This window comes from Herpailurus yagouaroundi, unplaced genomic scaffold (assembly GCF_014898765.1).
Source record: "Herpailurus yagouaroundi ecotype Mexico unplaced genomic scaffold, PumYag 184, whole genome shotgun sequence".
NCBI lineage: Eukaryota > Metazoa > Chordata > Mammalia > Carnivora > Felidae > Herpailurus > Herpailurus yagouaroundi.
The window spans coordinates 7,685,372-7,708,195 of NW_024412415.1; the positions used below are offsets into that span (position 1 = coordinate 7,685,372).

The 22,824-nt window shown below is 44.8% G+C and overlaps 1 protein-coding gene and 1 pseudogene across 1 annotated transcript in view; one reads left to right on the top strand and one right to left on the bottom strand.

Moving 5' to 3' along the window:
* DNAJC17 (DnaJ heat shock protein family (Hsp40) member C17) overlaps positions 1 to 22,824 on the bottom strand; it is a 43,071-nt gene that overhangs the window by 3,981 nt on the left and 16,266 nt on the right. The window contains exons 2-10 of the mRNA XM_040492315.1: positions 6,935 to 7,004; positions 6,574 to 6,632; positions 6,250 to 6,337; positions 4,278 to 4,363; positions 3,955 to 4,051; positions 3,318 to 3,361; positions 2,785 to 2,862; positions 2,188 to 2,268; positions 1,565 to 1,675 (exon numbers count right to left, since the gene is read on the bottom strand). Coding sequence (XP_040348249.1) covers positions 1,565 to 1,675; positions 2,188 to 2,268; positions 2,785 to 2,862; positions 3,318 to 3,361; positions 3,955 to 4,051; positions 4,278 to 4,363; positions 6,250 to 6,337; positions 6,574 to 6,632; positions 6,935 to 7,004 — 714 coding nt within the window. The remainder of the gene's footprint in view (positions 1 to 1,564; positions 1,676 to 2,187; positions 2,269 to 2,784; positions 2,863 to 3,317; positions 3,362 to 3,954; positions 4,052 to 4,277; positions 4,364 to 6,249; positions 6,338 to 6,573; positions 6,633 to 6,934; positions 7,005 to 22,824) is intronic.
* LOC121042161 (uncharacterized) lies at positions 9,271 to 9,429 on the top strand (annotated as a pseudogene).

Below are 22,824 nucleotides of genomic sequence, written 5' to 3' on the forward strand. Positions count from 1 at the left end.
AAAAGAGACACGAGAGACACACTGCCAACAGAGCTGCCCAGAGCATGCCCTGGTGCCCGAGGAAGGTGTCTGTAGGGAATGCCAGCCAAAGGCACAGACACGGCTTGCAAACGGGTGCTCGGAGAGTTCCCAGAATTACTAGTGATGGGAGCCCTTGGGAAACGTAGCAGAAAGAGTGGCAGATTTCCCTCCTTCTTGCCCTGGGAGCACCGGACTGGATCAGAGGATGGACACGAAACTCGTAGCTGTTACCATAAAGAGGCTCAGCTGGTCTCCAGAACTGTCCACAGGATTGGGGAGCTCTGCCTTGCCCAAACCCCCCGATGATGGGGACTGCCGTGCAGGGCTGAGCCCCCTGGGTCAAGGCCATAGGCTCTGCTACTGCCCTGCCCTGTGGCCTGGCCAGAAGACTTGAAACCAGAGCCCAAATTGGCTGGGCCATGTGGTTTTGACACTCCAGGCCTTATCAAGCATGGCAGAGGGGGAGAGGAAGCTTCAACACACACTGCTTCCATACCCAAACCTGTGGCCCCTCTCTCCCCTCCTCTGTGTGGATGCGCTGAGCTGAAAGGCTCCCCTCCGGACGCAAGATATATGAATAAAGTTCTTTACAACATGGCCTATGGAGTGTCATCTGGGGCTGTGAAATGCTGGGACTTAACAGTGGGGAATGAGGTCTCTACAGAAGGGTTCCGCGTTGGGCTCACACCAGTTCATCTTCCTCCTCTGCCCAGGATCTGGGATGCACTCCTAGGGAGCTTCCCATCCTCACAGCCAGGTGAGGAGCACACAGGAGAGCAGAGGTGGCATGACTGAGGCAATAAGAGCAAAGCCCTTGCGAATCCCTGGGGGCCCTCCCCCCAACCCCCAGAGTGGCCGTGCACACAGCAGCCTGCAGCTCCCACATAGACCCAAAGGCCATTTCAGAGATGGGAGAGCTCTGGGCCTGAGAGTTTTCTGTCCCATCAAATTGGGGTGGTGTAAACAGGGCCGGTGTCCGGGTGTCCTTGTGCTGAACAAAAGCCCTCATGGAGCTGTGAGGACGACTAAGCCAGACCCCAGGTGCACATCAGCTGAAATCTGCACTTCACCATGCACTTCACCCCAGGGCCAGCAGGGTAGCCAGTGTTATTTCTAAGGAGATACTGCCTCTTGACGGTAGGCAGGCGCCTGTGTGTGCGGCAGCCACAGACACACCTGGAGACCTGGAGCTGGGGAGGAAGCAGCTGCTCGCCTTGCCTGCCCCTTCCTTCCCTTCAGTAGCTGGTAATCTAAGCCCCAAATGCTTCACACCACAACCAAGCAACCCATGGGCCAGGAAAGCCCCTCTGGGTTGATGGTGAGAGCCCCAGCAGGAGACCGGGACGTGGAGAGAATCTAAGAATTCTGTGTGGGGTGGGGCCCTGGCACTCAGAGACAGAAAAGAGTCAGAACAGAACCACAGTCCTGCTTAAGTTGACAAACCTGCCAATCTCACTGTGCTCCTCGGGAGGAAAGGGCCCTGAGATGAACCCACACGGGAAAAGGTCCTGCAGACCCAGCTAGGGGAGGTTTGGTTCCTTACCTGTGACAGTCCTGGGTGGCTGGGGCCCCCTGCGCCCTGGGGCCGTCCCTCCAACCAGGAAATCTTCAGGGGGTTATCGATCAGGCCCACTTCATTTTGGACAGCCAGCTCCTGTCAGACAGAGCACCTGGTCCTGGTACCATGGCTCTAATCAGCCATAGAGTGGCTCTCTCTACACCCATACAAAGAACCCACACCAGCACTCTTATCTTCCAGGCAAAACCAAGCAACCTTCACACAATGATGTGCTGAGGTTTTGACCCTCCTCATGGGTGAGTCAGGGGTATGAGCCTTCTAACCAGGGAGTGGGGAAGAGGCAAAGCCTGCCAGGAGGCGTGCCAGCTTCCGCAGGAGGACAGAAGGTAGAGGGTGTGGAGCCAGGCAGCAGGAAATGAAGTCGGTGTATGCTCTCCTTCATCCCCAGAGCATTCTCCTGTCTTACCTTCACTCCCTGTGCCTCTACTCCCAGGAATAGGGGGGCCTCTGGGGAGTCTTGGCTCTGAGCTGGCCCAGAGGTCCCTTGGGAGTATGGACATCTAAGCTCAGAGGGCCCACAGTACCGGGTCCGTACTCTGGAATGGCAGGGCCACCAGTGGCCCCCCAAAGCCTCACATGGCACTCACCGCAGCCTTGACGGTCGCAAACTCCACCACGGCGGTGCCAGCCTTCTTGCTGGAAAGCACCAGGTTGAGCACCTCTCCGTACTGTGAGGACAAAGGGGGCTCAGTAAGCATGGCAAGGAGCAAGACAAGCCTGGGTTGCCCTGAGGCCTGCTGGGGCATTTTTGGCTGGGGGATAATGCTTTGTTGCTAAGTTCCCAGAGAGGGATGAGAGATGGGAAAGAAAGGATATTTTTGCCAGGATGAAGAAGGATAGCAAAGGAACCCTTAGCAAAGGGCTGAGAACTCAGACTGGCAGAGCTGCAAAGCAGCCTCAGGGACCAAAGGTGGAGAAGCGGACGGGGCTTCTGTGCAACCTGCCCACCTCATCTCTCCCCACACACTCAAGACGGCAAGGGCTAGAACTAGGTAGGGAAGGTGAGACCTAGGAGGGCATATGGCAACACAGGTGGCTGGGGAAAGCCTCTAGGCTGCTACATGGTCTGTGAGACAGAAAAAAAGGCTGCTAGAGATGTTAAGGGAGTTTTGACCCGGAGATCCAGGGTTTGGGCTGAGATACAGATGGAGATGATGAGAAAGATGGAGGGCGGCAAGGCAGACCTTCTGGAAAAGCTGTAGGAGGACATCTCTGGAGTAGCTGCCTCTCGACTCATCTTCCTTCTTGCACTTCCATTTTAGCTGAAAGGATGGCAGTGGGCATCACCATTAAACTCTGACCTTGGCCTGAACAGTCCCAGCCCCACACCTGAGCTTTACAGTCTGAGCGACACCCTCATGGTCTTCCAGGCACTTGTAATCTAGGGAGCCCCCCATAAAGATGTGTTCCTCTTGAAAACGGACCTGCAGGGTGGCCTGCTCACCCACACAGCCACACGTCCAGACCTATAAGATGCTCTCCTTCCAAGGCTTCTGAGAAGGGCTGCCTGGCAACTGCCAGGGCTAAGAGCGGCCTTGTGTGGCAAGCTCGGAGAGGCCATTCAGATCCCCAGGTAGTGACAGGATGGAAGGAATGGGTAGTTGCGCTGGCTCCCAGAAACCCAGTGTCCCCGCTAGAACCCCCTGAGCCACTGGAAACATCTGTTCTTGCTGACAAGAGGTGGTATGAGGTGGCCCGTGGATCCCGCAGGGCTCACCTTTAGCTTGGGGGTTCCTCTGCCTTCAGGATTTTCTGCCTTTCCTAGAAAATTTGGGAAAATTAGCAAGGTAGAATAGGAGGGAACACAAAGTTCTCTAAAGGAGACACAGTCCAGAGTTTGAAGGGCTTGGGAAAGGGCACTCCTGACCAAAGGCATAGCTGGCCGGCCCTGGGGATGAGCCTGGTGGGGAAGGGAGAGGCAATCCCACCCCCATCCTGAGGAGCTGCCCCCTCCAGGGTGGTGCGCCCAGCTGCCTGCTATAGGCCATGATTAGCACTCTGCTAACGAAGGGCTCTCATCGCCTCGCAGAAGCATGAGGCAGAGGTAAAACCCCACAGTTCTACTGAAACAAAGTATCCGGAGCCTTTCCCCTACTGATCTCCTCCACAGTAGAGCCAGCCCTGCTTAGGACTAAGATAAACAAGGGCAGGAGATCTCAGGGTGAGTGAAAAACAAATAGGCCCTAAAGAAGTGGTAGGAAGAAGGAACAGGTGGCGTATGTCTGAGTCAGGTGCCCCTAGGGTTCTGAGCAGCTGGAAGCCTCCACAGCAACTCCACCAAGCAGCCAGCGTGGCCGCTCTGGGCATTTGGAGCTGCCTCAGAGGAGAGGCGGGTGGGGGTGATGGATGCCTACCTCTCAACCTCTGCTCCCGTTCCTGGCGTATCTGCTCCTGGATCAGCCTCTGTTGTTCCTCCAGCTGCCGGGAACCCTCTTCTCGAAGGCGTTCGATCTGCAGAGCGGGGTTGGGGGGAGTGACATTTCTGTGCAGATCCAATTCCAGTTTGGCTCACCTTGTGAAGGTCCCTGGGAGGCTCCACCTGCAAGCTAGGGCTCAGCAACCTGCGGGTTGGACAGATTACCCAGATCCACAGAAGAAGACAGCCACGACAGCCACCTAGGCTCACCCTCCTCCTTCTCCTGCAGATGGCTTTAGGCCAGCATGCCTGGAGGCTCACCTCCTGCTCTAGCGTCCTGGTGCTCCGGCTCTCCTCCTCCTCCTCACTGCCGTGGGCCTGGGCCTGCCGTTCCCGGGCCTCCAGGTCTAGGCACAAGAGTTGAGTGACCCAATGTCTGGTCTAAGCAGTTCTACATGGCCTCAGCCAACCCAAAGTCTCACACAGAATGAAACCATATAGTACCTCTGCCCCCTCCCTCCAAGCCCGTGTGCTCTCAAGTTAATCTTCATTGACAAAAGTCATAGTGTGGAAGAAGTATAGGTTCCAGCTGAGTGGCCGGGGTCTGGAAGAGTTAAATCAGCAGCTCGTGCTGACCAAGCTGGTTCTCTGATCAGTGAACAGGGTGTGGGTGGGTGCTTATGTCAGCAGCCCAGGGCCATGTGGCAGGGATGCCAAGGGTGGAGCTGCTGGCCTGTCCCTGTGGTTTGGCACAACAGCCTGACCTCGACCTTGGCGTTGATGCTTTTTCCACCACAGAGCTCGAGTCCCCACTGCCTCCTACACCTCCTTCTTAGTTCATATTTACCAAGCCTCACTTTGGACCAGACTATGGCAGTTCTACAGGGATGGCAGATTCTGTGTGAGGACATCACCCATGTCCTGGAGCCCTTCCTGCCTTCCGAGAGAAACCTGCTTGTGGCCCTATGCCAGGCTAGCTGCTGTGACAAACCCTCCTCTCAGGCCTGGGACCCACTGCTTTCTTCTCTGGGTACTATATTTACCTAGAATTTCCAGGGTTTTTTGTTTGTTTTTGATAAAAAGATGGATGTACTGAGATGGTATATATGAATATTAAATGTATGGATATCAAATAGGCAAGAAGAAGGGGAGAAAAATCAGGTAAAGACTGTCTACAACAATTTTTTTTTTAATTAAAAAATTTTTTTTGATGTTTATTTATTTTTGAGAGAGAGAAAGAGAGCATAAGCATGGGAGGGGCAGAGAGAGAGAGTGGGAGACACAGAATCCAAAGCAGGCTCCAGGCTCTGAGCTGTCAGCACAGAGCCCAACATGGGGCTTGAACTCACGAACTGTGAGATCATGACGTGAGGCCAAAGTCAGACATTTAACTGACTGAGCCATCCAGGTGCCCCAGGACTGCCTGGAACAATCTTACTGCAGTGATGAAAATGTTCTAAAATTGATTTACAGGCATAGTTGCACCATTTGGTAAATTTCCTAAAAATCATTGAATTATACACTTGAAAGGAGATGTAGATGGGGGGCACCTGGGTGGCTCAGTGGGTTGGAAGTCTGACTTGAGTTCAGGTCATGATCTCACTGCTCGTGAGTTCGAGCCCAGTGTGGGGCTCTGTGCTGACAGCTGGGAGCCTAGAGTCTGCTTCGGATTCTGTGTCTCCCTCTCTCTCTATCCTTTCCCTGCTCATACTGTCTCTCTCTGCCTCTCAAAAAATAAATAAATGTTAAAAAAAAAATTAAAAAAAAATGGGTAGATGGTATGATGATGGTATGATATTCAAAACACACCATAATAAAGCTATTTTAAAAAAAATGCCTGGACCTATTTGGATCCTTCTGAGAGGACTCCTCAGAGTGAAAGCTCTGTGCAGAAGTGAGGCTGGGATGAATCAAAAGATCCAGGACAGCATCCTGAATAAGAACAAGACTTTACTCATACTGCGTGGGTTTAAATCTCAGATCCAGCAAGTTCTCATCCTTTTGGTGCCTTAGCTTCTTTGTCTATTAAAAAAATGGGTTTAGTAATACCCACTTCCTTAGATAATTAAAGGAGGCTGTAAAGCATTGGTCACAATGCTAGCTAGTAGTAAATCTAGTCACTGTTGTCATTCCTAAGAGTGTCCTTCAGGACCCACCCCTGGCAGGCAGCAGAGTTCTGCCTAGAGCTGGAGCCAAAAAACTCTGAGGTACAGCTCCAGGAAGAAAAGTGAGGGGGCTGCATGAAAATGTCCCAGGGAAACCACAGGCCACCCAGTACCACAAAGTCACCTACCAAGCTTCACTTTCTTTCTTCTCTCATCAAGTTTCTGGGTTCTCTCTGCTGCCTGCTTCTTGGCTTTCCTGACCTTGTCATACGCAGCCTGGCAGGAGAAAGGAACACCGAGGAGCAGTCAGCTGAAGGACAAGCACAGAGTATAGCCATCTTCCCGGACCTGCTATGTAGCCCCGGAGCCGTCGGGAGGCAGCCTGGTGACCAGACCTCCAGGCTGGGGTGGCAGGGCCCGTGCTGCATGGCGGAGTATAGGGGACTGAGGCTCAAGTGCCACAGTGGTCTCTAACCACGGGAGACAGTTCAAATAGAGGAGGATGAGCTTACCCTGGCTGCAGCATCGGTCAGTACCTCCAAGGCCTGAGAAAGCTGGTGGAAGAGCTCAGCTACAAATATGGGTCAAAAAAAGAGAGGAGAAAAAGGAAGTCAGGCTTGATATGGTGTGCTCTCTCGAAAAAGCACCTCAAAGAAGCCACACGCTGGCAGGAAGGCCGACATCCACAGATGACGGACCAACCGGGAAGGGTGAGTGTACAGACAACTGACCAGACTCCCTCCCCTTGCATGCAAAGTGCAGGCCTGGGGCTGTGCACGTCACACTCCACAGCAGTTACTCGGGAGCGGAGACCGGGAGGACGCCATGCCCAGGTGAGCGGGTCTCACCTCCCCACATGTAGGACAGTCTCACCTGCTCTGGGATTATCTGGATTTTTGTCTGGGTGGCAGGAGAGGGCCTTCTGCCTATATGCCTTCTTCACCTGGAAGGTCAGAAGACGTGGTTATTCACTCTCTCACCCCAGGTGGGCAAGAAAATCTCACCAAAGCAATAAAGAAATCCAGGGTGGGGCGCCTGGGTGGTGCAGTCGGTTAAGCGTCCGACTTCAGCCAGGTCACGATCTCGCGGTCCGTGGGTTCGAGCCCCGCGTCGGGCTCTGGGCTGATGGCTCAGAGCCTGGAGCCTGTTTCCGATTCTGTGTCTCCCTCTCTCTCTGCCCCTCCCCCGTTCATGCTCTGTCTCTCTCTGTCCCAAAAATAAATAAAAAACGTTGAAAAAAAATTAAAAAAAAAAAAAAAAAAGAAATCCAGGTGGTATTCCCCATGGCTAAAAGAAAGGCTGCTGGCCCCCACACTGTTTCTCCTCCACCCGAGGATATTTGCACTGGATGAGGCGAAGGCCATGGAGGGAGCCAGCTGCAGCCTTGTAGCAGAGAAGCTGGGCCTACTTTCTACTGAGCACCAGTCTCACCACACAGGATGTAAAAGGGCTCCTGACAGGGGCAGGTTTCTCTACAGCCACCTGGAAATAGGCACTCCTCACATACTCTTCGTAGGCATGTAAACTGGGGCGCCCTTTCTGAAAGAAAATTTAGCCATCAAGTTTTAAAATGTATTTGCCCATGGGGTGCCTGGGTGGCTCAGTCAGTTAAGCTTCCAATTCTTGGTTTCTGCTCAGGTCATGATGTCATGGTTCATGGGTTCAAGCCTTGCAGTGGGTTCCATGCTGGCAGCGCAAAACCTACTCGAGATTCTCTGTTTCCCTCTCTCTCTGCCCCTTCCCTGCTTGAGTGCTCTCTCTCACACACACACATAAAATAAATAAACATTTAAAAAATAAATAGAGGTGCCTGGGTGGCTCAGTTGGTTGAGTGACTGAGCATCTGACTTTGGCTCAGGTCATGATTTCACAGTTTGTGAGTTCAAGCCCCACATCAGGTTCTGTGCAAACTGCGTGAAGGCTGCTTGGGATTCTCTCTCTCCCCAGCCCGTCTCTGCCCCTCCCCTGCTCGCACTTTCTGTCTCTCTCAAAATAACTAAATAAACTTAAAAAAAAGGGAATAAAAAATAAATAAACTTAAAAAAATAAAATGTATTTGCCCTTTGATCACTCTTAGGAATTTGGGCTTATACAAGTATGCCAAAGCAAATATACAAAGATGTCCACTGCAGCAATGTTTATATTAGCAACCACTGGAACCAACCAAAACCTCCATCAACAGGGAGACCCATTTAAAAAATTATGATAGACAGAAGTCTATACATGCCAACTAGAAAGATCTTCAAGTCCACATCTCAAGAAGAAAAACTGTAACTATGTATGGTGACAGATGTTAACTAGATTTTTTGTGGTGATTGTTTTGCAATATATACAAATATCAAATCATTATTTTGTACCCCTGAAACTAAGACAATGTTATATGTCAATATATCTCAAGAAAAAAAAAAAAAGATCTTCAAGGTATAGTGTATGAAAAAAACAAGACTTAGAGCAGTATATAATATGATCACTTCGGTATTCAAAATAAACAAATAATGGGGTACATGGGTGGCTCAGTTGGTTAAGTGTCCAACTCTTGATTTCAGCTCAAGTCATGATCTCATGGTTCATGGGTTCAAACACTGCATTGGGCTCTGCACTGACAGTGGGGAGTCTGCTTTGGATTCTCTTTCTCTCCTCCTCACTCTGCCCTACCCTCTCCCCAACTCACATGCGTGTGCACTCTCTCTCTCAAAATAAATAAACTCTAAAAATTAACAGATGAAAGAACTATAAATAGAGCTATTTGGACATGTGCATAGCCTTTGAAACTTATGAGGAAAAAAAGTTTCTTATCATATAAAACCTAACAGGGGTTTCCTTTGGAGAGAAGTTAAAGATGGAGGGGGAAGAAACATTTACTTCTTTTTTTTTTTTTTAAGTTATTTATTTATTTTTGAGGGAGAGAGAGAATCAGCATTAGAGCCTGACACAGGGCTCAATCTCACAAACTAAGATCATGATCCGAGCCGAAATCAAGAGTTGGATGCTTAACCAACGAAGCCACCCAGGTGCCCCAACCTCTTTTTTTTTTTTTTTTTTTTAAGTAATCTCTATGCCCAACATGGGGCTTGAACTCACAACTTCGAGATCAAGAGTCCCATGCTCTTCCGACAGAGCCTGCCAGGTGCCCCCATTTACTTCTCATATTTTTCTGTAGTTCAAATTTTCAAACCTTAAACTGGTCTTATTATCATTTTTTTATTGTCAGCTTTGTGCAGTGGCGGTATCGTAGCCAATGAGGTTTATCCGAGGCACAATTATTGCTAATTAGAAACTTTTTATTGTCAACAGGGGTTATCTTGGTGGGGAGGTTATGGTCTATCTTTAGTTTTTATCTTGTAGCTCTCTGAATTAAAAAGAAAAAAAGTATTACTTCTAATGTAAGTAAAAATAAACACAGCTACCAAGATTCTCTATCATATATTACCCACTCAGCTATTTTAAGGAAAACAGAGCACAAATCCCAGAATCAGCCTCTGCTTCCTGAGGCCCTGTGCTCACTTGTGCTTGCACACGTGGCCTGCCATTCAAACCTGCAAGGAGGAGCCTCTGGACCCAGAACTTCTGCAAGCAGCTAAGCAGACTGGCTTTCTAGGCTTCTCAGAGGAAACCATAAATACTTCTACCCAAAGTTGCTAAATAAGGACCTTCAGAGGCACGCAGCCAGCACCACCAAGGGAGGGCATATGGCCAGGTGCCTCACTCTACTACCACCTCTAGGGCCAAGGAGGGCGGGCAGCCACCTAGCCCAGGACCTCTGGGATGTGCTGCCATCTCCTGGGCTAGGGCCGGCACTACACCTTCACCGCCAAGGCGACCAAGCCCATCAGGCTCTCGCAGGGCTCTCCTGGTTCAGCCCAGCAAACAGAATCCACTCCCACCCAGGACAGGCCTGGAGCAGCGAGGGTGTAGATGTGCCTCCCTACATCCCCACCTTCCTAATCGTCCATCCGTGCTCACCTGGCACACCTGCTTGCCTCAACAACCCAATCGAGCCTTTCACCATTAAAATTTACAACAGGGGCGCCTGGGTGGCTTAGTTAAGCATCTGACGGGCTCAGGTCATGATATTTTGGTTTATGAGTTCGAGCCCCGCGTAGGGCTCTGTGCTCACAGCTCAGAGCCTGGAGCCTGCTTTGGATTCTGTATCTCCCTCTCTCTCTGCCCCTCCCCTGCTCACACTCTGTCTCTCTCTTTCTCTCTCTCAAAAATAAATAAACATTTAAAAAAAATTTTTAAATTACAACAAAATCTAGCTGTTTCCACTATTAAAAAATTAATAATAAGAGGTGATCGTTTTATATACAGTTTTACATTTGAAACATCATCTTTACTCTTTCAGTCCCTTATCATTAGTCTTTTCTCCCTTTCTTTTGCCTCTTCTATTGTGCCCCAGCCTCATTTCTTTTTTATTTAAAACTAAGCCTTTATTATGTATTCTTTATGTTTTAGGGTCCTCTATGTGTTGTTTTTCCTTCAATAAGTAAAACAATACAAAAAATATATAAAGAGAAAGCCAAAAATCTAATGTTCTTTCCCCACCTCCCCTGCCCTCTCTTCACAGTTCCGATGTTAACTGGATGGTGGGTAGGCTTTTAAAGCTTCCTCCTTGATTATGCCAACAAATATGAGTCTTCTGGGTTTGGTTTCTGTCTCTCTACCCCTCCTCTCTCTGTCTGAGATGGGTGAAAGGCAGAGGCAGGGAGAAGAGGGTGTCTGTCACCTCAATGTGAAAGCTGCCTGCTCTCAGAATGCACTTCTTCAGGACCAGGATTAGGGGTGTGGCTTACCAGTGTCTGGGCATTCTGTCGAAGATGTTCTTTTATATTGTGGGGCTCTTTAAAAGTATTATATGTTCATTTTTGTAAATCTGGAAGAGACAGTAAAAGGGAGAGGCAAGAAGGATCAGTAAGAAAGAAAGATAAAAGAGCATGGGGAAGCCTGGGTGGTAGTGTATTCTTCGTTTTCTTTCTCTTTTTTTTTTTTTTTGAGAGAATGCTTTACGGATTTTATTATAAAGGAATGATATTAAGTACTGCCTTGTGTTTTAGAATTCATTTTGGATGTTCTACATCAGAAAACTGGGGGTTTTTACCAAACAGACTTTATAGTCCACGTGCTTGTGAGACCTGAATTGTGTTTAAGTGTTTAAGTGAATCATGTCTCCATTTGTACTTAAGCACTATTCTTTTTTTCACAGCTGAATATTTGCAGTTATGTTTCATGTGGGGCATAAAAAACAGGACACATAAACAAACAAAAAAACAAAACTTATTTTTTTACTTAAATAGGGAAACAAATTGTTCAAACAAAAAATTATGTAATAACAGGAAATTAATCTAATACATTAATTTGCTTCTTCATCAATTCTCTTTCCAGAATGTGTCCCTTTGACAAATATCAACAAGAGTCTCATCAGATTTTTTTTTAAATTTTTTTTTCAACGTTTATTTATTTCTGGGACAGAGAGAGACAGAGCATGAACGGGGAAGGGGCAGAGAGAGAGGGAGACACAGAATCGGAAACAGGCTCCAGGCTCTGAGCCATCAGCCCAGAGCCCGATGCGGGGCTCGAACTCCCGGACCGCGAGATCGTGACCTGGCTGAAGTCGGACGCTTAACCGACTGCGCCACCCAGGCGCCCCTCATCAGATTTTTTTTGAAGTAACAGTATAACTAGACCTAGGTTACCTCTCTCCTCATCTGCATGGAGCCCATCTTACCCCCACCCTTCCAGGTCCATATTCCTAACATCTACAACTAAACACAACTGCCTTAATCAAACTGATGTATCCTGGACGTCCCACTCTCAAGCCCTGGCCTGGCCCTCAATTTCCAAACCATCCTTTAAAGGTATAAGGGGCTGACCATTCTATATTTTAAGATCCTATAGGAAAAAGTTAACAGTCTCATGCACTGGCTAGATATTAGCATTATATCAGGCTGGTTATTCATTTCCAAGGAGGGATATCTAATGGTAGGAGGAGAGCTCTCTGAGAGCCCTTCAGTACAGCACTGAATCTATCCCACCTCCTGGGTCCACTGATAGAATATCTAGGAATAAACAGGCTGAGCTGGAGTTGGGGATATAGACAAAAATCAGGTATTTCTTGGACACTGAAGAGGAAGGACAGTATTTAGCAAGGAAGATGGCTATGAAAACAATGAGCTACATTATTGTGTGTGATGCTGTTAAAAATGGTCCATGAGAATGGAAACCCAGAAATAAATCCACAATTACATGGTCAATATGCAATGGAAAAAGACAATCTCTTCAACAAATGGATAGCCACATGTAAAAGAATGACATTGGACCACTTTCTTTCACTATACCCAAAAATGACTCAAAATGGATTAAAGACCCAAATGTGAGACCTGAAATCATAAAAATCCTTGAAGAGAAAATCCTTGAAGGCAATAATTTCTCAGACACTGGCCATAGGAACATTTTTCTAGATATGTCTCTTGAGGCAATGGAAATAAAGCAAAAATAAACTATGGCAACTACATCAAAATAAAAAGCTTCTACACAGTGAAGGAAACAATAAAACTAAAAGGCAAACTATTGGATGGGAGAAGATATTTGCAAATGACATATCCAGTAAAGGGTTAGTATCCAAAATACATAAAGAACTTCTAAAACTCAACACTCAACAAATATTCCAATTAAAAAATGGGCAGAAGATGGGGTGCCTGTGGTGTGGCTCAGTCAGTTGAGTGTCCAACTTTGGCTCAGGTCATGATCTCAAGGTTTGTGAGTTTGAGGGGGGGGGGCGGTCCCCCCGCTCCCCTGGTCAGGCTCTGTGCTGACAGCTCATAGCCTGGAGCCTGCTTCAGATTCTGGCTCCCTCTCTCTCTCTCTGACCCTCCCCTGCTTGTGCTCTGCCTCTCTCTCTCTCAAAAATAAACACTAAAAAAAAAAAAAAAAAAAAAGGCAGAAGACACGAACCGACATTTCTCCAAAGAAGACATCCAGATGGTCAACAGACACATGAAAAGATACCTAACATCACTCACCATCAGGGAAATTCAAATCAAAACTACAATGAGCTATCGCCTCACACCTGTCAGAATGGCTAAAATCAAAAACACAAAAAACAGGAGCACCTGGCTGGCTCAGTCTGTAGAGCCTGCAACTCTTGATCTCGGGGTCATGAGTCCAAGCCCCACGTTGGGCATGGAACGCACTTAAAAAACAAAACAAAAACAAACAAATAAACAAAACCCCAAGAAACAACAAGTGTTGATGAGGATGTGGATAAAAAGGTGGAATGCGAATTGGTGCAGCCATTGGAGTGTCTTCAAAAAAATTAAAAATAGAACAACCCTACAATCTAGGAATCCCACTACTGGGTATTTACCCCCAAAATACAAAAACACTAATTCAAAGGGATACATGCATTCCTATGTTTATTGCAGCATTATCTACACTAGCCAAACTATGGAAGCAGCTCAAGTATCCATCAACTGATGAAAGGATAAAGATGTCATATATAATATATAATGGAATATTTTCCAGCTGTAAAGAAGAATGAAATCTTGCCATTTGCAACAAGGATAGAGCTAGTGAGTATAATGCTGAGTGAAATAAGTCAGTCAGAGAAGACAAATACCATATGATTTCATTCATACATGGGATTTAAGAAACAAAACAAACAAGCAAAGAAAAAAAATGAGCAAAGGAAAAGAGGAAGACAAAACAAGAAACAAACTCTTAACTATAGAGAACAAACTGATGGTTACCAGAAGGGAGGTAGGTGGGGGGGGGGGCCCGCCGAAAACAGGGGAGGGGGATTAAAGAGTACATTTATCATGATGAAATAAAATAAAATAATTTTAAAAAGGGGTGCCTGGGTGGCTCAGTTGATTGAGCATCTGACTCTTGATTTCAGCTCAGGTCATGATCCCAGGGTCATGGGACCAAGCCCCGCATCAGGCTCTGCCCTGAGCATGGAGCCTACTTGGGATTCTTTCTCTCTCTCTCTCTCTCTCTCTCTCTCTCTCTCTCTCTCTCTCCCACTCTACCCCTCTCCCCCCACCCCACACACACTCTCTCTCTCTCTCTAAAATAAAGAAAAAAAAACTGAAAAAAAATGGAAACACAGAGAAGGGAGTGACTAATTTTAGCTCTGCAAGCTTCTTAGAGAAGGCAATATCTGGGCTGGGTCTGAAAGGTGAGTAGTTCTGTGAGCAGAGAGCTGGAAAGGACATTCAAGACAGAGGGTGTGAAAGAATTTGACTTCTCTTAGAGCCTCAGGACAGCTTACAGGAGAAATATAAGGGTTCTGCTGTGGGGGCACCTGGCTCAGTAAGCAAAGCATGCAACTCTTGATCTTGGAGTTGTGAGTTTGAGCCCCACGTTGGGTGTGGAGATTACTGAAAAATAAAATTTAGCCCTGGGTGGCTCAGTTGGTTGAGTGTACGACTTCAGCTCAGGTCATGATCTCACGCTTCATGAGTTCAAGCTCCACATTAGGCTCTGTGCTGACAGCTCAGAGCCTGGAGCCTGCTTCAGATTCTGTGTCTCCCTCTCTCTTGCCCCCTCCCCTGCTCACACTCTGTCTCTCAAAAATGAATAAATGTTAAAAGCAAACAAACAAACAAACAAAATTTTTAAAAATTGCTTTAATGAGGTAAAGGTCCTGAGAGCAGAAAAGGACATGAAAAAAGAGACATGGTTGCAATAAAGCACAGAAATAAAAATAACTGTTTTTGTCAAAGGATATTTTGGGTTTTAAAAAACTTTAACCAGGGGTGCCTGGCTGGCTCAGTCAGTGGAATATGCAACTCTTGACCTCCAGGTTGTGGGTTCAAGCCCCACATTAGGTGTAGATTGTTCAAAAATAAAATCTTAAAAGAAAAAAAACAAAAACAAAAAACTTCAACCAAAGAAAAGTAATGAAAGAAGAGTAGGAAAAGAACAAATTCACACAAACAGGTTTTAATGCACAGACCTGGGATGAAGAAATGTTGGGGAATGAGAACACACATATAGGCAAAGAAATGCCCACTGGGCCAAGAAACAAAGGTTGAAGAATGATAAAGTTACTCAGTTACTGAAAACATAAGAAAGTTATGTGATTCATAGAACAGAGAGTAGAAGGGAAAACTCCACTGTGTGTCTGAGCAGAGCCAGATGTGTTGAGTCTGCTGAGTTCAAGGGTAGTGAACTTCTATCAAGGATGAATGACTGAGGAGGTTTTGCAGATCTCCAAGCCCAAAGAATTTAAACCTCGACATTCTCTAACAGCTATGGAAGTATATCATAAAAAGCACAAAAGCAAGATTAATGGAACATATAAGACTGGCCATGAAACAAACACTAATAAATGTAAAAATTCAACATATAGTAAAAAGTATTATTAAGACATATTATACTGAGTGAAGAAAAAGTTAAATCTTCATCTCAAACCATATACCAAAATAACTCCAAATAGATCAAAGCACTAAATAAAACAAAACACTAAATAAAAAAAAACAAAAAACAAAACTAAAAGAACCTAAAAGAAAGGAAATGATGAGACTATTAATCTGCCTGTGGGATTGGGAAGAAATTCCTAAGCATTAAAGCAAGGGAAGAAAACACATGCGTGCATGCACAGAATGAATAAATTTACAATGACAAAAATTTAAATGACTCTCAGTTAAAAATCAGAGACAAAATTGATACGGAAATGAAAACTAAGGGAAGTATTTGCATGAAATATGACAGATAACACAATGCTTACTACCTAAAGAACTCATACAAAAAAAAAAAAAAACAGAATAAACCACAATAGAGAAAAAAACATGAAGAGATAATGCATAGAATAGAAACAGTTAATAACATGAAAAATATTCATCCTCACACACAAAGATTAAGTCCTTTTCAAAATTCAAAAATGGAAGTCCTATCAATTGACAACAAGCAAAAAAAGGATGGCATTTAATAATGTTGGTGGCTTTGTGGTGAATATGTAAATCGACCTGATGACTCTGGAAAGCAATCTGGCCCTGTGTATCAGGAGGCTATAAAAAGTGTAGACCTTTTGATCCAGCAAGCCCTCTACTAAGAGTCTGTCTATAGAAATATTTAGAAATTCGTTCAATATTTATAAAAAGTGGTATTCACTTACAGCATTTATATTAGAGAAAGTCAGAAATTATTTACATTCCAAAACAACAACAGCAGTAGCTGGCACTTATATAATGCTTACTGCGTGGCAAGCTGTGTCTGAAGTGCTTTACATATAATAACTTATTTAGCCCTTAAAACACCCCTATGAAGTAGAAATTATTATAAGCCACATTTTACACATGAGAAAACTATGACATAATGAGGGATAATTATGATACTGAAAATCCATTCAATGACAAAGCATGCAATTATTATTACAGAGAGTAACTGTTCTATTCCAGCCCAAACACCATAGGAAAAATGTGGCCCCCACCCCACCTCTGCCACCAAGGACCATACAGGAAGTCTAGACTTCTCCCCTTGCCACCTCTAACAAACCACCTCAAACCTTCATGTCAGAAAAGGCCAAGTGGGGAGCTCACCCTCAGCAGATGAAAATATAAAAATATTCCTGGGGTGCGTGGGTGGCTCAGTTGGTTGAGCATCTGACTTCAGGTCAGGTCATAATCTCACTGCTCATGGGTTCGAGCCCCGTGTTGGGCTCTATGCTGACAGCTCAGAGCCTGGAGCCTGTTTCGGATTCTGTCTCCCTCTCTCTCTGCCCTTCCCCCCATTCACGCTCTGTCTGTCTCTCTCTCTCAAAAATAAAAATTTAAAAGTTTTTTTTTTTTAATTTTTTTTTTCAACGTTTATTTATTTTTGGGACAGAGAGAGCCAGAGCATGAACAGGGGAGGGGCAGAGAGAGAGGAAGACACAGAATCGGAAACAGGCTCCAGGCTCGGAGCCATCAGCCCAGAGCCTGACGCGGGGCTCGAACTCACGGACCGCGAGATCGTGACCTGGCTGAAGTCGGACGCTTAACCGACTGCACCACCCAGGCGCCCCAAAATTTAAAAGTTTTTTGAAGAAAAAAAAATATTCCTGAAGGGGCACCTGGGTGGCTCAGTCAGGTGAGCATCCGACTCTTGATTTTGGCTTAAGTCATGATCCCACAGTGCTGGGAATGAGCCCCATGTTGGGCTCTGCACTGGGAATGGAGCTTGCTTGAGATTCTCTCTCCCCCTCTGCCCCTCTCCCTTGCTCACCTCCATACTCTAACTAAAAACCAAAAATAAAATAAAATGTTAGGGGCTACTGGGTGCCTCAGTCAGTTAAGCTTCTGACTCTTGGGTCTCAGCTCAGGTCAAGATCTCACGGTTCATGGGTTCAAGCCGCATGTCAGGCTCTGCACTGGTGGTGTGGAGCCTGCTTGTGATTCTCTCTCTCCCTTTCTCTGTACCTCCCTTGCTCACTCCCACTCTCCCTAAATAAATAAATAAACATCAAAAAAATAAAAATAAAATGTTAAAAAAATATATATATATATGAGAGAGATTATAGCTGATATTTACTTTTTATAATGAGCCTGTATTACTTGTCAAATCAAGAAAAACACTGTTTAAAAAACCAGACAGGTCTAAACACTCCAGTCAAAAAATAGAGGGGCCGAATGGATAAAAAACAGACCCATCTATATGCTACCTGCAAGAGACTCATTTCAGAGGTAAGGACACACACACACACACACACACACACACACACTGGAAGTAAAAGGATAGAAAAAGATATTCCCTACAAATAGCCAAAAAAAAGCTGAGGTGGCTATACTTATGACAAAATAGACTTTAAGATAAAGATTGTAATAAGAGGCAACGGTCTTTATATAATGCTAAAGGAGTCAATCCATCAAGAGGATATAATATTTGTAAATATACTATACCCAACATAGGAGCATGCATATATATATATATATATACATATATATACCTAAAGGGAGAAATAGACAACAATATAATAATAGTAGGGGACTTTAATACTCCACTTTCATCAATGGTCAAAATAGATCATCCAGACAGAAAATCAATACGGAAATATTAGCCTTAAACTGCACATTAGACCAGAGGAACAGATGTATGTAGAACATTCCATCCAAAAGCAAGAGAATGTACACTCTTCTCAAGCACACACAGAACATTCTCCAAGACAGATCATATATTAGGCCAAAAATAAGTTGTTTTTTTTTAATTTATTTATTTATTTTCACACAGAGAAAGAGAGGAAGAGAAAGAGGGCAAGTGGGAGAAGGGCAGAGAGAGAGGGAGACAGAAGGAGAGAGAGAATCCTCCTCACTCAAAGCTCAGAGCCTGACTGCGGGCTTGAACTCCTGAACCATGAGATCATGACCTGAACCAAAATCAAGAGTTGGATGCTTAGTCAACTGAGCTAACCAGGTGCCCCCAAAATAAGTCTTAATACATTTCAAAAGACTGAAATCATATCAAGTATCTTTTCTGACCACAGTGGTATAAAACTAGAAATCAATTACAGGAAGAAAAATGGGAAACTCACACATATGAGGAGATTAATCAACCACACTATTGAACAACCAATGGGTAAATGGAGAAATCTAGGAGAAATTAAAAAAACTACCTTGAGATAAATGACAGTAGAAATATAACATATCAAAACTAATGGAACACAGCAAAAGCAGTTCTAAGAAGGAACCTCATAGTGATAAGCACCTACTTTAAGAAACAAGAAACTCTAAAGATTCCACCAAAACTGCTAGACCTAATAAATGAATTCAGTAAAGCTGCAGGACACAAAATCAATATACAAAAATTTGTTGTATTTCTATACTCTAATAATGAACTACCAGAAAGAGAAATTAAGAAAACAATTCCATTTACAATTGCATCAAAAAGAATAAAATGCCTAGGAATAAATTTAACCAAAGAGGTGAAAGACCTGTACACTAAATATAAGACACTGATAAAAGAAAACTGAAGACAACACAAATAAATGGAAAGATATTCTGTGCTTATGGATTAGAAGAATTAATATTATTAAAATGTCTTTACTACCCAAAGCAATCTACAGATTCAGTGCTATCCCTATCAAAATTCCAAAGGCATTTTTCATGGAAATAGAAAAAATAAACCTAATATGTGTATAGAATCACAAAAGACCCCAAATAGCCAAAGCAATAAGGAAGAACAAAGGAAGGAGGCATCACACTTCCTGATTTCAAACTATATTACAAAGGTATAGTAATCAAAACAGTATGGTATTAGCATAAAAACAGACACATAAATCAATGAAATGGAAGACTAGAGAGCCCACAAATTAACCCACGCATATATGGTAAATGAATTTACAACAGAGGAGCTAAGAATAAATAGTGGGGGAAAAGGCAGTCTCTTCAATAAATGGTGTTGGAAAAAGCGTACAGCAACATACAAAAGAATGAAACTGGACTCCTACCTTACACCATACACAAAATATCAACTCAAAATGGATTAAAGACTTAAATGTAAGACCTGAAACCATAAAACTCCTAGAAGAAAACACAGGCAGTAAGTTCCTTGACATCAGTCTTGGTCATGATTTTTTGGATTTGGCACCAAAAGCAAAAATAAATAAGTGGTACTATATCAAACTAAAAATCTTCTGCACAGCAAAGGAGACCATCCACAAAATGAAAAGGCAACCTACAGAGTGGGAGAAAGTACTGGTAAATCATATATCTGATAAGGGATTAATATTCAAAATATGAAAAAAAAAACCTCATATAAGTCAATAGCAAAAAACCCCAAGCAATCTGATTTTTCTCATGGGCAGAGGATGTGAAGAGACATTTTTCCAAAGAAGACATACAGATGGCCAAAAGGTAAATAAAAAGGTGCTCAACATCACCAATCAGGGGAATGCAAATCAAAACCACAATGATAGGGGCGCCTGGGTGGCGCAGTCGGTTAAGCGTCCGACTTCAGCCAGGTCACGATCTCGCGGTCCGTGAGTTTGAGCCCGCGTCGGGCTCTGGGCTGATGGCTCAGAGCCTGGAGCCTGTTTCCGATTCTGTGTCTCCCTCTCTCTCTGCCCCTCCCCCGTTCATGCTCTGTCTCTCTCTGTCCCAAAAATAAAAATTAAAAAAAAAAAAAAAAAAACCACAATGATAGTACCACAAGATAGCACCTCACACCTGTTAGAATGGCTGTTCTCAAAAAGACTAGAAATAACAAGTGTTGGCAAGGGTGTGGAGAAAAGGGAACCCTCATGCACTGTTGGTAGGAATGTAAATTGGTGCAGCTACTGTGGAAGACAGTATGGAGATTCCTCACAAAATTAAAAATAGAACTATCATATGATATAGCGATCCTGCTTCTAGGTATTTATTCAAAGGAAACAAAACACTAACTGGATAAGATATCTGCACCCCCATGCTCACTGCAGCATTATTTATGATAGCCAAGACATGGAAGCAACCTGATAGATGGACAAAGACGTGCTGGACACACACACACAGGAATATTATTTAGCCATTAAAAAAAGGAAAGTTTGCCATTTGTGACACATGCATTGACCTTGAGGGCATCGTGCTAAGTGAGATGAGTCAGACAGAAAGACAAATACCATATGATCTCATTTATATGTGGAATCTAAAAAAAATTAAAAAACAAAACAAAAACAAAACTCATAGATAAAGAGAACTGACTGGTGGTTGCCAGAAGTGGGGGGGAGGGGGTGAAATGTGTGAAGGGGGTCAAAAGGTGCAAACTCCCAGTTATAAAATAAGTCATGGGAATGTAATGTATAGTGTGCTGCTAGATTTAATAATACTATATTGTATATTTGAAAGTTACTAAGTAGATCTGAAAAGTTCTTATCACAAGAAAAAAATGTGTAACTATGTGTGGTGACAGAATTATGTTAACTAGACTTATTGTGGTGTGCATTTTACAATGTACACAATGTATTGAGTCATTATGTTAATAATACAATGTTATGGGGCACTTGAGTGGTTCAGCTGACTATCCCCAACTCTTGATTTCAGCATAGGTCATGATTCCAGGGTTGTGGAATGGAGTCCTGCATTGGTGGGCTTGGCACTGAGCATGGAGCCTGCTTGGGATTCTCTCTCTCCCTCTCTCCCTCTCCCTCTCCTCTCCCTCTCTCTCTCTCTGTCACTCTCTCCGCACCCCCCCCCCTCCCGGCCTCTGCCCCTCTCCCCCTCTGACATACTCTCTCTCTCTAATAATGATTATACTAAAATCTTATGTCAATTATATCTCAATCTTGAAAAACAGGGATGGTGACCCCTGGTTAAGCGTCTGACTCTTAGTCTGTGCTGGCAGCACAGAACCTACTTGGGATCCTCTCTCTCCACCTCTCTCTGCCCCACCCCTGCTCAGGTGTGCACTCTCTCTCTCTCAAAATCAAGGTGCGCCTGGGTGGCACAGTTGGTTAAAGGTCCCACTTCAGCTCAGGTCATGATCTCACTGTCTGCAGGTTCAAGCCCCAAGTTGGGCTCTGTGTTGACATCTCAGAGCCTAGAGCCTGTTAGGAATTCTGTGTCTCCCTCTCTGTCTGCCCCTCCCCCACTCACACTCTGTTTTTCAAAAATAAATAAACATTAAAAAAATTTGGGGGCGCCTGGGTGGCACAGTCGGTTAAGCCTCCGACTTCAGCCAGGTCACGATCTCGCGGTCCGTGAGTTCGAGCCCCACGTCAGGCTCTGGGCTGATGGCTCAGAGCCTGGAGCCTGTTTCCGATTCTGTGTCTTCCTCTCTCTCTGCCCCTCCCCCGTTCATGCTCTGTCTCTCTCTGTCCCAAAAATAAATAAACGTTGAAAAAAAAAATTTAAATTCCAAAATCAATAAACTTAAAAAAAAGAATTGTTAAACAAAAACCCCAGAGATATTCAGTTTCCCTCTACTATTCTAAGCTGGAAGACAGCATGGTTCACTGAAAGAGAGAAAGTTTTGGAATCTAACAGATGTATTTTTATTTTATTTTATTTTATTTTATTTATTTTAATTTTTTATTTTTTATTAAACAAATTTAAAAAAAAATTTTTTTTTTCAACGTTTATTTATTTTTGGGACAGAGAGAGACAGAGCATGAACGGGCGAGGGGCAGAGAGAGAGGGAGACACAGAATCAGAAACAGGCTCCAGGCTCTGAGCCATCAGCCCAGAGCCTGACGCGGGGCTCGAACTCACGGACCGCGAGATCGTGACCTGGCTGAAGTCGGACGCCTAACCGACTGCGCCACCCAGGCGCCCCTTAAACAAATTTTTTTAACATTTATTTATTATTGAGAGACAGAGCGTGAGCACGGAAGGGGCAAAGAGAGGGGAGACACAGAATCTGAAGCAGGCTCCAGGCTCTGAGCTGTCAGCAAAGAGCCAGAAGCAGAACTTGAACTCAGAAACCAAGAGATCAAGATGTGAGCCGAAGTTGGACGCTTAACTGACTGAGCTACCCAGGTGCCCCTATTTATTTTAATTTTTTTAATATTTATTTTGAGAGAGCATGCACGCATGTGCCGAGAGAGAGAATCCCAAGCAGGCTCCACGCTTTCACGGTAGAGCCTGATGCAGGGCTTGATCTCACAACCCTGGGATCATGACCTGAGCCTAAATCAAGAGTTGGACATTCAACCAACTGAGCAATCCAGGCACCCCTATTATTTTTTATTTTAGAGAGAGAGAGAGTGCTCGAGTGGGAGAGAGGGGCAGAGGGAGGGAGAGAGGGAGAGAGAGAGAGAGAGAGAGGGAAAGAAAGAAAGAAAGAAAGAAAGAAAGAAAGAAAGAAAGAAAGAA